We start from the raw sequence: 13,956 nt of genomic DNA on the forward strand, positions 1-13,956 counted from the left end.
AGGAGAACGACTTGTAAGTCGATTATCATTCTATACCAATTCTTCCCAAAGTTCCTGTCTAACCTCTAAATCAAAACATAGCCCATTATTTTAGACTCCATGGAATGCTTAAAATCGCCATCAACTCATACCTGCCTGCGCTGCCGCTTGAGCAAGGGCCAACCTATGCTTAGCAAGTCGCGTAGGATGAATTCGAACCCTCCCGCCAGCAGGAGGCTGAAGATGAGGTGCCAGCACCTCCCAACTTGCGCCCTGCAACAAGGCTCCCGCAAAGTCCTCGTGCATATCCAGTCCTGTCTCTCTCAGATATCTCTCAGGGTCAGCAGCAGCTTCTTGCAGAAGTTCCTCAGCCTTGAAGAACCGAGCCCAATCCTTGTGCCATTCACCATGACACTCGTGGCATCCTCTCCCCGGGTTGTGAAAACAGGGATGAACCTCGTAGCACTCGAATCCTACAGAGTGAAATTGCTCGTACCAGTCGTAATGGCGACGAGCTCTCGGTCCGGAGCCGTGCATACCTGGGATTTCCCTGGAATTGTTAGTTTGCGTTCTGAGAATGAATGGATGTCTTGACTCACGGATCGAAAGATGGCCAGAGTAGCGGGCTGATTTCACCTGAGGATGACTCGTCCACAGGAGTGGCCATCATCGCGTATGCGACTGGCTCGTCCCTCAAAGGACTAAGCTCATCGGAGACAGGGGAATCAGAGGTCCAGGCCATAGGTTGCAAAGGCTCAGAGGCGAAGCGTGTGGTCGTGATTGTGGTTGCTGAAGGTTCGACAACTATGCGCGGCGACAAAGAGCGGGCTCTTTTTATTCCTGCTGCGGAAGCATCCTCATCGCCGCCACACGACCGCTTACGCTTTCCCACGACACCTTCCGAGTGGGCGGGAGGAGTGTCTAGTCGTCCGATAGACCGAGCAGAGGCTGAGAATAAGCTTCCCTCAATGCAGTCCGGGCTGCCGTCCTCGCCACCCCCAATTTGAGCATCATATCCGCTATGGTCGATGTACGGAACCTTGATACCTGTAGGACGGCTCGGTCGTCTGGAACGGCCATCGAGCCTGGGCGAGTCGAATCCAGCAATCCATGTAGAACGGTTCCTGGCCCCAGACATGTTACTCACAATTGCCCACGCGCCTGTATCATCGCGTGAATTGGCAGAATCCCCAGCGGCCGGCCCTGAGTTGTACTCATCGTCCGCCTCATATCCGCTTGGATACTCATGGGCGGAAGAACCAGCAGCAATCAGAACACCTGAAGACCCAGGAGGGCCAGAGGAGCCAGAGGGGCCAGAAGGCCCAGAGGGTGGCCCTCCTGGCGCATCGTCATCGTCATTGTTCCCATCGTCTCCCTCCGAATCTGATGAGCTTTCAGAGCCGGAAAATACCGTGTTGTCGTCAGAGGTTTCCCCATAGGGTTCATAACCACTGCTACCCCCGCTTCCACTTGAGTCATCCTTAGATCCATCGCTTGGGGGGTCGCCAGAGCAGCCGTCGCCATTGCTTTCATACTCGTCGCTACTCGGCTGTTCGTGACCTGTAGCGATAAGTACGTCTACCTTTATCGTATCAGGACTTGGATGGTCTGGGGGTGGAGACGTTCGAGTAGGTGAACTCGGCGAAGAGAATTCCGTGTCCGAGTTCGAGCCTGAGCCAGTGCTCGAGGATAGGATGGCATTGGATGGCCCAGCTGCCGAAGGCATTGGGGGTTCGGGGGCTTGATTTCCCGCTGAAGGCGAAGAAGATGGTAATGAGGGTCCTGAACTCGAGCTTGAGCTGGAGTGCTCATCCTGATCAGAAGGAAAGGCTGGAGGAGGGGAAGGAGATGTAGATGGTAGTGATGAAAGCTCCGAGCTGGAGCTCGAGCTTGCAGGCTGGTTCTGGCCTGAAGCTTGAGCAGTTCGATAAGCTGCACCATTGCGGGTGTTAAGCTTGATTAATCCCCTTCTTGGAGCTGCAGGCTCATTCTGGTCGGGGGATGAATGCCCTGAATTTGAAGTAGAACTCGGGCCTGAGGTTGCGCTAGGGCTTGGAGACGGAGTGGCAATTGCTGCAGCAGGAGTTGCAGCGGAGGAAGATGAACTCGACGATGTCGAACCTGAGGGCTGCCCCTGGTTCGAAGGGCCAGCAGCTGAAGGGCGTGCAGCATAATTAAGTTTTATCCTGACTCTCCTTTCTCTGTTAGCCATGTTAGCAGTGCCACCGAGCCTCTGAACAACGTCATTGAATGGCAAGGGCTCAGGGTCCCTAACTAGCGAACGTCCCTGGCAATCTCTATCAGACTCAAGGCTCGCCATCAGAGGGGGGGCATTGTTAAGCCTGGAGCGGGCTCGGGTCAGTCGCATAGCCCTTGGTTCAGGAGCAGGAGTAGGCCTAGGACTTCGAGGTCTTGGAGCAGGTCTGGGGTTCTGGGGTCTTGGAGCAGCCTTGGCTTTGCCCTTCCCCTTTCCCTTCGGATTCGTGTTCGGCATTATGATTATAGTTGTGAATAGTTTCGATAATGGATTGGATGTTCGACAAAGCTCTGCTTTGCTAGTAACGTAATGGGTTGTGATACTAAATGGTTGAACATGTTTGGAACTGAGAAGACACAAAGTCTGTTATATATTTTCCTCATCGTGGTGATTGTGAATAAACGATATGTTCATGTTATGAACAACGATCTATTGCTTTATGAAGGTCTCTTCCTACGAAACAAAGGCTATGTATTGCATGAACACTATATACATCAAAGACAAAGTAGAAGCTTGGTCTAAAGATACTCTAATCGCTTGAATAATTTCACGTTCGTTAATGAACAAATATGTGCCAAACAAAGAAGCCAGGTTTCTTTATTCCCCAGAACTCACAAAGAGGCTCAAACACCTGCATTCAGAGCCTGCAATAGATAAGTCTTGTCACGTTCACTGGAACACTCACACGACCAAAAGACCTTCATTAGATGTAAATATCTGGTGTAAGTAAAACTACACGTGAGTGGTAGAATATCGTCATATCACGGCTTAGCTGTAGGTTTCCCACGCAGCCAATAGCGAATGAGAGGGAAACAAACCTCTTTGGGTTTTTTCTTAGCAAACTATCATTTGTGTAGTTTGGATTATGGAACATGATATCGCTTTTGTACCCCAGCTTCTCCAATGGTTGTACCGCTGGTCTAAGGTTAACTAAACATGATGGTCGGTTCATCGTTGTGAGTCAATGAGGCTCTAGATTTGATTTAATGTTTTCTTTCTTAGACGAATCACAATGTCTGGTGATCTCCTATCGATGGATTGGTGAGCACAACTACCGAAGGCTAGATAATTGCCGAAAAAATGTCTTGGTTTGAGTTCATCATTATGGCCGAAGCTACCCTAGAAGCTCTCATGACATCCATGTTGCAGCAGCTATCAACGCTAACGGTGATGTATGTAACTGAGAATGTATAAGTGGAATTAGTATGAGGACCTCTACACAGGCTTCAGAACTAGGTTGTCTTCTCAGAAAAGTGAACATTCCACATGAGAAGGAAATATTGATACATTTTATGAGAGAAGACATCAATTAGGGAATCATACTCATCATTATCTTGGCTTAGATCCATATGGCTTGACAAAAAGCAGGTACAGTTGGGGTAGCCCCTCCCTCATGGCAACCGGGTCTCCACACCGCACCTTCCGGGGCAATCACACGACCAAGCCATGACCGCTATCGCCTGAAACGGCAAGTATCTACCTTACGTGATCGTCATGGTACCTGCCTCGGATCTTATCTCTCCAGGCAGTTCCGCGCGTCTTCGCCTTCTTCATAACCTCTTCCAAACATCATCTTTTTGCCATTCATCGTTACAATTATCGCATTTACAGACACAATGAAGTTCTCACAGGCTTCTATCCTAGCGGCTTGTCTGCCTGCTGTCTCCGCTCGCTTTATCGAAACTGCCGAGGCCGACAACGTCATTCTCCAGCCAGACGAACTGTTCCTGGTCGAGACCGCCCCCGGCAAGACGCAATGGGTGACCGAGGAGGAGAAGTGGGAGATGCGCCGTGTAAGTCTCATGTTATGCTCTCAGCTCCAGCTGGGTCACTAACACTCTCTAGAAAGGCCAAAACTTTATGGACATCACCGAGACACCTTCGCTCGGCTCCAAGCGCATCAACGCTGAGACCACTGTCACGTTCCCTAAGAAGTGCGTCAACCAAGACGATGTCAAGAAGCTCTCCAAGAACCTCGAGAAGAAGAACATGCAGGCCAACCTCGAGAAGTTGACCAGCTTTCACACCCGATACTTCAAGTCCGACTACGGCCTTCAGTCCTCCGACTGGGTTCTTGAGAAGGTCAACCAGATCATCAAGGACGCCGGTGCTGAGGATACTGTTTTCGCCGAGAGCTTCCCTCACACATGGAAGCAACACTCCGTCATTGCGACCATCCCTGGCCAGTCTAACAGCACTGTCGTGATCGGTGCCCACCAGGATTCCATCAACCTCTTCCTCCCTTCCATTCTCGCCGCCCCCGGCGCTGATGACGATGGCAGTGGCACAGTCACTATCATGGAGGTGTTCCGCGCCCTTCTCAACTCCAAGGATGTTGTTAAGGGCAAGGCCCCCAACACCATCGAGTTCCACTGGTACTCTGCTGAGGAGGGTGGTCTGCTCGGAAGCCAGGCTATCTTCAAGTCGTATGAGGAGAATGGCCGCGATGTCAAGGCTATGCTTCAGCAGGACATGACAGGCTATGTCCAAAAGACTCTCGATGCCGGTCAGCCTGAGAGCGTTGGTGTGATTACTGACTTTGTCGACCCTGGCCTGACCAAGTTCATCAAGACAGTCGTTGAGGAGGTACATTTGTCCAGATTCCTTTGCACGTTCTTTTTACTAACTCTTATTTCCAGTACTGCAGCATTCCTTGGGTCGAGACCAAGTGCGGTTATGCCTGCTCCGACCACGCTTCTGCTTCCAAGGCCGGCTATCCCTCAGCTTTTGTTATTGAGTCCGCCTTCGAGTACTCTGACCCTCATATCCACGGTACCGATGACAGTATCAAGTATCTGTCTTTCGACCACATGCTTGAGCATGCTCGCATGACTCTTGGTCTCGTTTACGAGCTTGGCTTCTACGACTTCTCTGATAAGACAGAGGAGAAGTGGAGTGATCTGTGAATGACCGATATTGTGGAATTGTGTTTAAAGAGCAGCTATCTCGTTTTTGGATGGGTTGCCTCGATTCAGGTATTATGAGCAACGGATTGCATATGAGGATACACGCATAGCTAGTATTGAATAAGACCATATGTTTGAAACTCTTGAAACGCGTAACAGTAAAATGATCACCAATCAGTCCAGAAGATTTGTCTAGAAGGTTGTAATCATATCATGGATTTCTTACATATAAGTTAATTTGCCCTTTTGTCTATACCCTTGAAGAAAGATCCTGAGCGCCATTGATGACCTACTAACACCCGTTGTTTACAGCTCGTTTACTGACCCTGCCCATTTCCATTGTTAGGAGGCTGCTGCTGCTGTCCCCAGTGCGACTGGCCGTTCTGCTGCGCTTGCATAGACATCAATGCAGCGAAGAATGCCGGGTTGACGTAAGATCCGCCATTGGCAGCATTTTGTTGACCTTGTGCAGCTGGCCACCCAGGAGGAGGTGGTGGAACAGCCGCGGCATTGCCCTGAACAAGTGATTGAGGCCAACCGGGAATTTGGAAGCCAAAGTTGGGCATCGCTGGTGCTGCGCCTTGAGCTGGAGATTGAGCGCCGGCCCATGGGGATGGAGGAGCAGCTTGTTGTGCAGGCTGAGGAGATGCCTGAGGAGGTAGCGAGTAGCCGTCTCTAGGCTGGTTGAAGCCTCCTCTTCCACCACGTCCAGAACCTCGTCCACGACCTCCACGCCCTCGAGAATCGCCACGCCGCCCTCCTCGCTGGTGAAAGTTTCTGCTTGATGGAGGCTCGTAGGCCTCTGTTGTAGAGGGGCCGGAACCATAACCGGGTGGTCGTGCGAGGGGCTTATAGGGACCGTCATCTTCGTCGTCGTAGTTGAGGCCTCCGTCCGGTCGAGATTCTTGTCGCAGAGGATGAGGCTCCTTGCCTCCCCTGGCGGGGTCTTTCTTCCACTTATACTTCTTCTTCTGCTTGATCGCTCGCTTATACTCGGCCTCCTTCTCATCGTCCGAGAACTCCATCTCGTCATCGCCGACTTCCTCATCGTGAAGGTTACTGGCGTCTGAGCCCTTCATGTTCTTCAATGGCTCGGTAAAGACATACGCAGCGTGGTCGGTAGGGTAGTAGACTGTTTGGCCGACCTCGAGTCCCAGACTTTTGATGTCCTCGTCTGATGTGAAGCGCACGGTATACATAGGCTGCAGAACCTTTCCGATCGTATCTGCAATCGCACCGATGACTACTCGCTCAGCTGTGCAGAGCACGGATCCGGAATCGAGAACCTGGTACTCGCCAGGCGTGAATGCCTTGATCAACATCATGTTCTCCACAATGTGCTCGATAGCTCCCAGCTCTTCGACCTTCATCTCAGGTGTAATTATAACATCAGGCTTGGGAATTACTTCTTCGGGAATCTCATTCTTTGTCCGGACCTGGGTGGTTCTTGTACCAGAAGCTCCTCGATCGCCCTCATCATCGGATCCTCCCTCAGCCTGCATGAGCAAGCGTGCGGTCTCTTCAACGCCCAAAAGTTCGTAACCTTCGTTGTCGTCGGAGTCCTCGTCGGAGGAATCAGAGCTGCTTGATTCTGAGGATGATTCGTACGGAGAAGAGTCGACTTCCCATTCGGGGTTATCGCCCTGGTCGTTCTGAAGTGGTACGGTCTCGGAGGTGTTCTCTGTAGGAGCTAGTTGTGCAGCTGGAGTTGGGTTTAGACCGCCGATGGCGGCCTCGAGGGCACTTGTGAGAGAAGGAGGGCTTTCGGGTTGATCAACTGCCATGGCATCTGAGTCTGCGACTGGTGTGGGCTCAGTTTGAGAGGGCTTGGCCTTGGTAGCAGCAGGTGCTGAAGGCTGGTCTTTGGAGTTGTTGGGAGCAGCGTCCGTGATGTCGGTATCTTGAACGCTTGCGGCAGCAGCAAGGACATCGACGGGCATCGGCGGAAGAGTCTCGTTGGGTTTGGCCTGGCCGAGGCCGGGGATTTGAAAACCAGACATGTTTATTGCGGCCGCTTTATTATATAGTGTCTTGAATAAAATGGTAGATGTAATATTACTCTTGGCTCATTGGAGATAGACGAGAGGGTAAAAATCAGAAGACAGATTTGAATGCGACGAGCGCAAAAGTTAAGATGAAGAAAAGCAGAAAGTTTCAGAGCGCCTCTTGCTCATGGGTAAAAGACCCTTCCATGCTAGCGCTAGCAAGAAAAAATCAAGGTGAACGATAAAGTGGACCCGGGCTCCCGGCGCTAGTACCCCACAACACATGCTTCACCGTCGGTGAGCCACGCGCCTCGGTTAAGCCTTAAAAGGCACCTGCTCTAATAAAATGTTAGTGCTAGTGCTAGTGTTAAGTGGTTAGTGCTGTAACAGGCCCCTTCCCCAACTGTTGAAGGAGGAAGCTCCAAATTCCATACCCACCCACATCTTGTCTACCCACTCACTCACTATGACATGACGACAACATTCCTTTCCTTATAAACCATCATCAACTCACGTCGAAATCGAGGTCGACAGCAACGATGGCTCCTGGTACAGCTCAGCAGTCGCAACAGCGGCAGTTTGTGCATCCAACTGCCAGTCATGCCAAGAAAAAGTATGTAGAATGCTTATTTCATGCCACTTTGAGAGCTCTACTGACCATGTCTCTCTCTATTTAGAGCTCCAAGCGCATATTCTATGCAACCGATTTCCGCCTTCTACTGGTTCTTCGGTGCCGCTCTCGTGTCCGCCTGGTTCGCCCCGATTCAAGATTGCGATGAGACGTTCAATTACTGGGAACCGACTCACTACCTGTCCCATGGTTACGGTCTTCAGACGTGGGAATATTCTCCAGACTATGCTATCCGCAGCTGGCTCTACATCGCCTTCCACGCCATTGTCGGCAATGTGCGCCGTATATTTCCTCACTCGAATAAGGTGGGTTGCATACGATGAAATATACAAGAGAGGTCCATTGACGCCGAATCTTCAGGTTGCCGAGTTCTACTTCGTGCGGTTTGGGCTAGCTTTTGTGTGCGCCATTACTCAGACGATCCTTTTCATGGTCACCAGCACAACACTCAACAGCCGAATTGGCCTTTTCTTCCTCATCGCGACCGTTGCCAGCCCCGGAAACTTCCATGCAAGCACTGCTTACCTTCCATCGAGCTTTGCAATGTACCTGGTCACTGTGGGAGCTGCAGCTTTTATGAACTGGCGAGGTGGTCTCAAGACTTCTCAGGGTATGTTTTGGTTTGCTGCTGCTGGAATTCTGGGGTGGCCCTTTGCTGCCGCGCTTTGCGCGCCCTTCATGCTCGAAGAGCTCATCCTGCTTGCATTTGGTGACAAGACAGCGTTGTGGGAAGCCTTTGTTCGCATTGGCCGTGGTGTAGTTTCTGCAGTCTTGCTTCTTGTAAGTCTCGTGTTTTCCTGCTACATGATCGATCTAACACCTCTAGGCCGGCGACTACTTTGTCAACCTCTTTTTCTATAAGAAGGCGGTTTCTGTGACATGGAACATTGTCAAGTATAACATCTTCTCATCAAACCACGGCCCAGAGCTATATGGAACAGAGCCTTGGACATTCTACTTCAAGAATTTGGCATTGAACTTCAACCTCTGGTTTGTTCTGGCTCTTGCTGCTCTGCCTCTATTCATACTCCAGAAGATCATTGCACCATCTGGCCAAGGGTTTCAGACCGGGTTGAGGACCATTGTGTTTCTCTCCCCCTTCTACATGTGGCTGGCTATCTTCAGCACACAGCCTCACAAGGAGGAAAGGTTCATGTATCCGGCATATCCCTTCCTTTCGCTCAACGCAGCCATTTCTCTTCATATGATTTTGACTGCCTTAGGCAACTCTGATCCCAAGTCTCTCGTTGGAAAGATTCCTGCCAAGCTGAAGCTCCTGGTTGTTACTCTCACCATGATTCTGTCTATCGATGTCGCTCTTTTCCGTGTCTATGGTATCTGGTCCGCTTACTCTGGACCTATGAAGATTTACTCTCCCCTGTGGGAGGGAACAGATGGCAAAGAGCCCATTGGTCGCGAGGAGGATACCGTCTGCTTTGGAAAAGAGTGGTATCGTTTCCCCTCATCTTACTTTCTGCCCAGGGATATGCATGCCAAGTTTGTCCGCTCCGAATTCAGAGGTCTTCTGCCTGGTGAATTCGCTCAAGCCGAGACTGGCTTCGGCTTCTGGAGCGGTACTTGGCTTCCAACAGCGGGTATGAATGATCACAACGAGGAGGACTTGGGTAAATACACTGAGCTCCCAGCGTGCACATTCCTGGTCGACACTCAATATCCAGAGAGGAACGACCCTCTGCCACCAAATGAACCCGACTACATTGCAGACGAGAAGAACTGGGAAATTGTCAAGTGCGAGCCTTTTCTTGACGCTGCCAAGACACACATGCTCGCAAGGACTCTTTGGGTTCCGGATGCGTCATTCATCCCGGACAAGTTCAAGAGAAAATGGGGTAGGCACTGTCTGTTGCAGCGAAGGAATGCTGCTGAGCCTGCTGCTGCCAAGTAGAAAGCTTCAGGATTTTGCGAGCGAGCGACTGCGTTGATAGCGAAAAGATAGAAAGTACTTATCTGCCAGATAGATAGACTAGGTCCAATAAAATTGGATAGTACTCAAACAGTAATCTTGATGCATGCAGTGTGCGTCGCATCGCTTCAGGTCTTATTCCTACCGCCTGCTGTGGTACTCCTTTCCAAACAATCAAGGCGAGTAAGGGCCTCGAAATTCTTGATTTCATCACATCCAAGCTATTTTCAGAGGGTTACGGTTACACATAACGGCAGAGCCCTACTTTGTAAAAGTGTCTGGTACCACGAAAGGCATGTATGTATCTTTCCGAAGAGCCTCAGGTACCAGTCCATCGGTTGTATTCATTTACTGATGATGGGCGATGCTCTTCTTTGGTGCGGTGCTCCTAGATCCACGGTCGTTGGTTGGATGTATTGAGTCGAGTACTTGCGCGAAGGATATCTTGGTGCTGAACTGGGTATCTTGTCAATACGACCAACCCTCCACATCCTCGAGTTCCGGACACGCCTCTGACCTTAGCAATAATCTTGGCATCAGATTAGTGCTTCAACCTTGGTTGGACCAACCTCCTCAGGTGACAACATCTCGTATTTCGTTTGCATGGCGACCAGTCCTGTCCATGATGCAAACACTTCACAGCTGCAGCCTTGACAATCAGGAAACTGACAAGTAAGTAAAAATGCAGACAGTCTTGGTACAAAGGACCCAAAGAATCCAACGCTGAGCAAGAGTCGCACAGCTGCTGCAAGATTGATAAAGTCCAAGACTATTCTCGCCGCATGAGGTCAGTTGAGTAACTCGCACTTGTATCATGATCTCAGCGGCACACTTGGGATCGAGAAAACAAGATTGAAAGGCTTTGATTCAGTTGAGGTCAGTCGAAAGGCGACAGCCAAGGCGAAACGCAATTTTATAGCAATAACGGATGCGATGTCAGTTTGTGATAGGATGTAGTGTAATACAAATAGCGTACAGCAGTGTGCATATGCAAAGGATGTGTTTACTGTTTGCGGAGAATGTCAGATATAGCGCAATTGTATCAGAATATGCATCGTGAGGAGCGCTAGAACCTCCCATGGCTATGTCTCAGAAACCTTTCATACTCAAGTGGACATGCCGCATACTGAAGCAACCGAGTGATCTCTTTGAAGTGGGAAGTTTGTTATAGATAGATCACCGAATTATCATCGCTATCAAATAAGCACCGACTGCCACTCCAAGTAGTGCATTATACACTTGTTTCGTATATATTCTACTGAAACCCCGGTTCAAGAGCAAGGGGGAGAAGAGCCAAGTCCGATATATTGCCCTAAAATAGCAGAGAAACCAATAGATCCCCCTAAACAGAAACAGAGATTGAGTAAACGGCTAATCTTCCATATCGAAAACAGAAATATCCGCTCCTGTGTTTAGAAAGTCGAACGTAAATAAAGAGTCATCTTCAGTTCGTGAACCATGATCATGATACACTGCTGGAATATCCAGGTATTCCTCTTGGCAGGACATCCTTGGTCTCTTGGTCAGATGGTCCGCTTCCTCAGACTGCCGCTTATGTTGAACAGGCCAGGACATTAAGACTGGGGTGTTATTTAGTCCGGTGCTTTGACCCACGTTTGTAAACCACGGTGAGCCGCTGGCCGGGTCCTCTAACGGCTGAGTAAATGGCAAGAGAAGAGAAGAATTTGATACGGCTTCACTGATAGAACTAACTGTTGAAAAGTTCTCGGGACCTGGGGGTGTGTCTCTAAAAGAGCTCACCACACTTTCCTGTAAAGAGCTGGATGATCTTGTTGAATGCAGGCTTGGCAGGTCGTTGAAGGCTAAAGAAGGGGTGTTGTTTGCTCCCGGCCATCGTTTCTGGCGCACAACTCTAATCAATAGACCCAGGATCCTACTGAAACCTAATGCGAGGTTGTCAACATGGGCATGCTCGGCAGCCGTTGCAAATCGATCCCGAAGAGCTTCCAAAATTGTTATTTCCTCTTCTGGCCGACCGGGGGTGCCATCCACTTCTCCTATTGGCTGCAACAAGGTATCTTTAGCAACGATGAAAGCCGCCGCTAGTGGGAAAGTTGCAGCCAACCGAGGAAGCGATGAGACCGCAGACTCATCATTTTCAGACAAAGCAGGTTGATTTCGAGAATTTCTTTTCGTCTTTCTGGAGCTAGGTTGGCCGAGGGATTTGTGCTGGCCTAGTATCTCTTTCAAAGTCTCAGAAAGGCGCACATCTGGCTTTGCAGCTGTGGCCAGTAAGAAGATAAGACAGCATGCTTTGGCATCCCTGAACGGCTGGGTAGATCTCATGTCACCATTATCTTTGCTTAAACAGATCCTGGTTGCGAAGAAAGATAACATGAGAGAAAACGTTTCAGTGGACGTCAAAACCCTCTGCATGATGCTATGAGTCGAAGACCACTGTTCCAGTCTTTGTTGTAACTGTGCCAGTACCTGGTGGTGTCTCGAATGATGTAAGTTGGGTGCACCGGCCGCATGGAAGGCCTGGTAAATTTCATCCTGAAGTTTCGCAAGCTCTAGGCGGGCTAATAAATCGGGCGTTCCTGTTCCGGCTTCGTCAAAGGAAGGGGGGATGCCGGAATCATAACCTGGTAGCCAGGCTGTGGACCCACGGAATATTGCGATATTTTTATCTCTGATATATAATGATCTAAAAACTTTGTGTCGTTCCAATATATCCTCGGGTGGGAGGCCATCGGAAGATGCATTACTTTGATGAAGGCCCATGGTGCGAGCCAGCAGACAGGCTTGGGCGAAGACGAGTTCTGCAAACGAAGTCGTGCTGTACTGCTCGGCCACGTAACTCTGCCGCAACAGTCAGTTCAGTTTCGCAATAAAAGCCAAGATATATCTTACCAAAAGAGCAAGTACTTGGACATTAATGAGCCTTGGCGTTAAGAATACTCGAGGATTATTAACAGCCATTTTCAATGTCTGCAAAAGTGTTTGGACAAAGTGGCTGTTGCCCTGAATCGTGGGTTCTTTCTTGATGCCGAGAAGAACAATCACATTGAAACAGACAGCCCAGCCTTCATCTGCAGGCCCAATAGGTTGTGAATAAATTCGGTCGACATGGGGTTGGAAATTGGATCGCACAAAGACATCAGTTGCATAATCGACATTCTTGAAGAAAGGACCGATGACAAGGTTGAGAAACTGTCGAGGTGGAAGACATATACCGACAGGATGAGACAGCATGTCTAAGTGAGGCTCGTTACTTGCCTCATTGAGCATCTCTTGCAACATCATATGCTCAGAAACAGCATTTTCCCCAGAGTTATTGTTCCCCGAAACAGAAAATAATGGGTGGTCGCTAAATTCCTTGCAAAGGGCATAAAGGGAGCATGGTCCATGATAACGATCAAGTGATTGTGATGTGTTTCTGACAATATGACGGTTTGTGTGAGGGGTTGACGTCGAATCCGCCCTAGAATGGTTCTCGGGCATCCATTCCTTAGCAGGAAGGGATAAGGATCTTACACTACTCCCACCTTTGACAAGTGATGTCAAGTCTGAGAGATCATTTTGGATGCTGTGCAGTTGGCCTTCGAGCGTCTCAAAGTTTTGACATCTGAAACATAATAGTTTGGTAAGCCTTTGTGCACCAGCCATGCGGGAAACAAATGGCGCTTCCAGACTCACAAGAGTTTGACATGATTGACGCGCTTGCCAGGAGACGAGTATCGACATTCAACACCGTCTCGCTTGCAACTTTCACACTGCGGCCGTTCTCTTCCACATCTAATTTTCCGTGCTCGGCAGTGCGCACAAGCCAAGTCGTGTGTAGACCACATCTGCGACTGTTTCCTTTCTCGTCAGTCAATGCTAGCAAGTTCACTGATGGTTTTAAACAAACCTCTTTACCCTGGTTATTCCACATTTTGTTCTTGGTTGCAGTTTCAAAAGAGTCAAAGGCTCTGGGATTCGATCTGTTTTCAATGAAGGATACAAGGATATAGATGAGTGGCCAAGCACTGGATGCATACAGTCATTTGACAGGTCTGAAAGAGGGGGGGCAGGCTCGTTAGGAGGACAAGAATCGCGGTACGACAACCGATATCATTACGTGAGAAATTATCTTAAGAAACAGGTCAGCGAAAGGTTCAACGGGACAGTTAACTTCGAGGAAGATGTGGAGGTCTTGTCTCCCCCACGGCAAGACAGTGGCTTGCTCGCTGGCACAATGATGATCAAGGCCGCGATACCGTCAGCTCCATCGGTACAAGCATACAAATCCGTGTACATCCATGGGAGCT

At 49.6% G+C, this 13,956-nt stretch overlaps 4 protein-coding genes across 4 annotated transcripts; 2 read left to right on the plus strand and 2 right to left on the minus strand.

Annotated features, from left to right (window-relative positions):
* Positions 1-120: 120 nt before the first annotated feature.
* On the minus strand, positions 121-2,473 carry J7337_004569 (uncharacterized protein; the record flags this gene model as incomplete). Its single annotated transcript, XM_044822261.1, has 2 exons — positions 121-529; positions 579-2,473. The coding sequence occupies 2 exons, from the start codon at positions 2,471-2,473 to the stop codon at positions 121-123; spliced, it is 2,304 nt and encodes a 767-aa protein (XP_044683594.1).
* Positions 2,474-3,852: 1,379 nt separating this feature from the next.
* On the plus strand, positions 3,853-5,142 carry LAP1 (Leucine aminopeptidase 1; the record flags this gene model as incomplete). The annotated part of the gene is made up of 3 exons (XM_044822262.1): positions 3,853-4,029; positions 4,082-4,822; positions 4,876-5,142. The coding sequence occupies 3 exons, from the start codon at positions 3,853-3,855 to the stop codon at positions 5,140-5,142; spliced, it is 1,185 nt and encodes a 394-aa protein (XP_044683595.1).
* Positions 5,143-5,459: 317 nt separating this feature from the next.
* Positions 5,460-7,142, minus strand: J7337_004571 (uncharacterized protein; the record flags this gene model as incomplete). Its single annotated transcript, XM_044822263.1, has 1 exon — positions 5,460-7,142. The coding sequence occupies one exon, from the start codon at positions 7,140-7,142 to the stop codon at positions 5,460-5,462; it is 1,683 nt and encodes a 560-aa protein (XP_044683596.1).
* Positions 7,143-7,666: 524 nt separating this feature from the next.
* J7337_004572 (uncharacterized protein) lies at positions 7,667-9,664 on the plus strand (the record flags this gene model as incomplete). The annotated part of the gene is made up of 4 exons (XM_044822264.1): positions 7,667-7,740; positions 7,805-8,063; positions 8,119-8,538; positions 8,585-9,664. 4 exons carry the CDS (start codon positions 7,667-7,669, stop codon positions 9,662-9,664), a joined length of 1,833 nt encoding a protein of 610 aa, XP_044683597.1.
* Between the last annotated feature and the right edge of the window lie 4,292 nt (positions 9,665-13,956).

The sequence above is a fragment of the Fusarium musae genome, chromosome 3, assembly GCF_019915245.1.
Source record: "Fusarium musae strain F31 chromosome 3, whole genome shotgun sequence".
NCBI lineage: Eukaryota > Fungi > Ascomycota > Sordariomycetes > Hypocreales > Nectriaceae > Fusarium > Fusarium musae.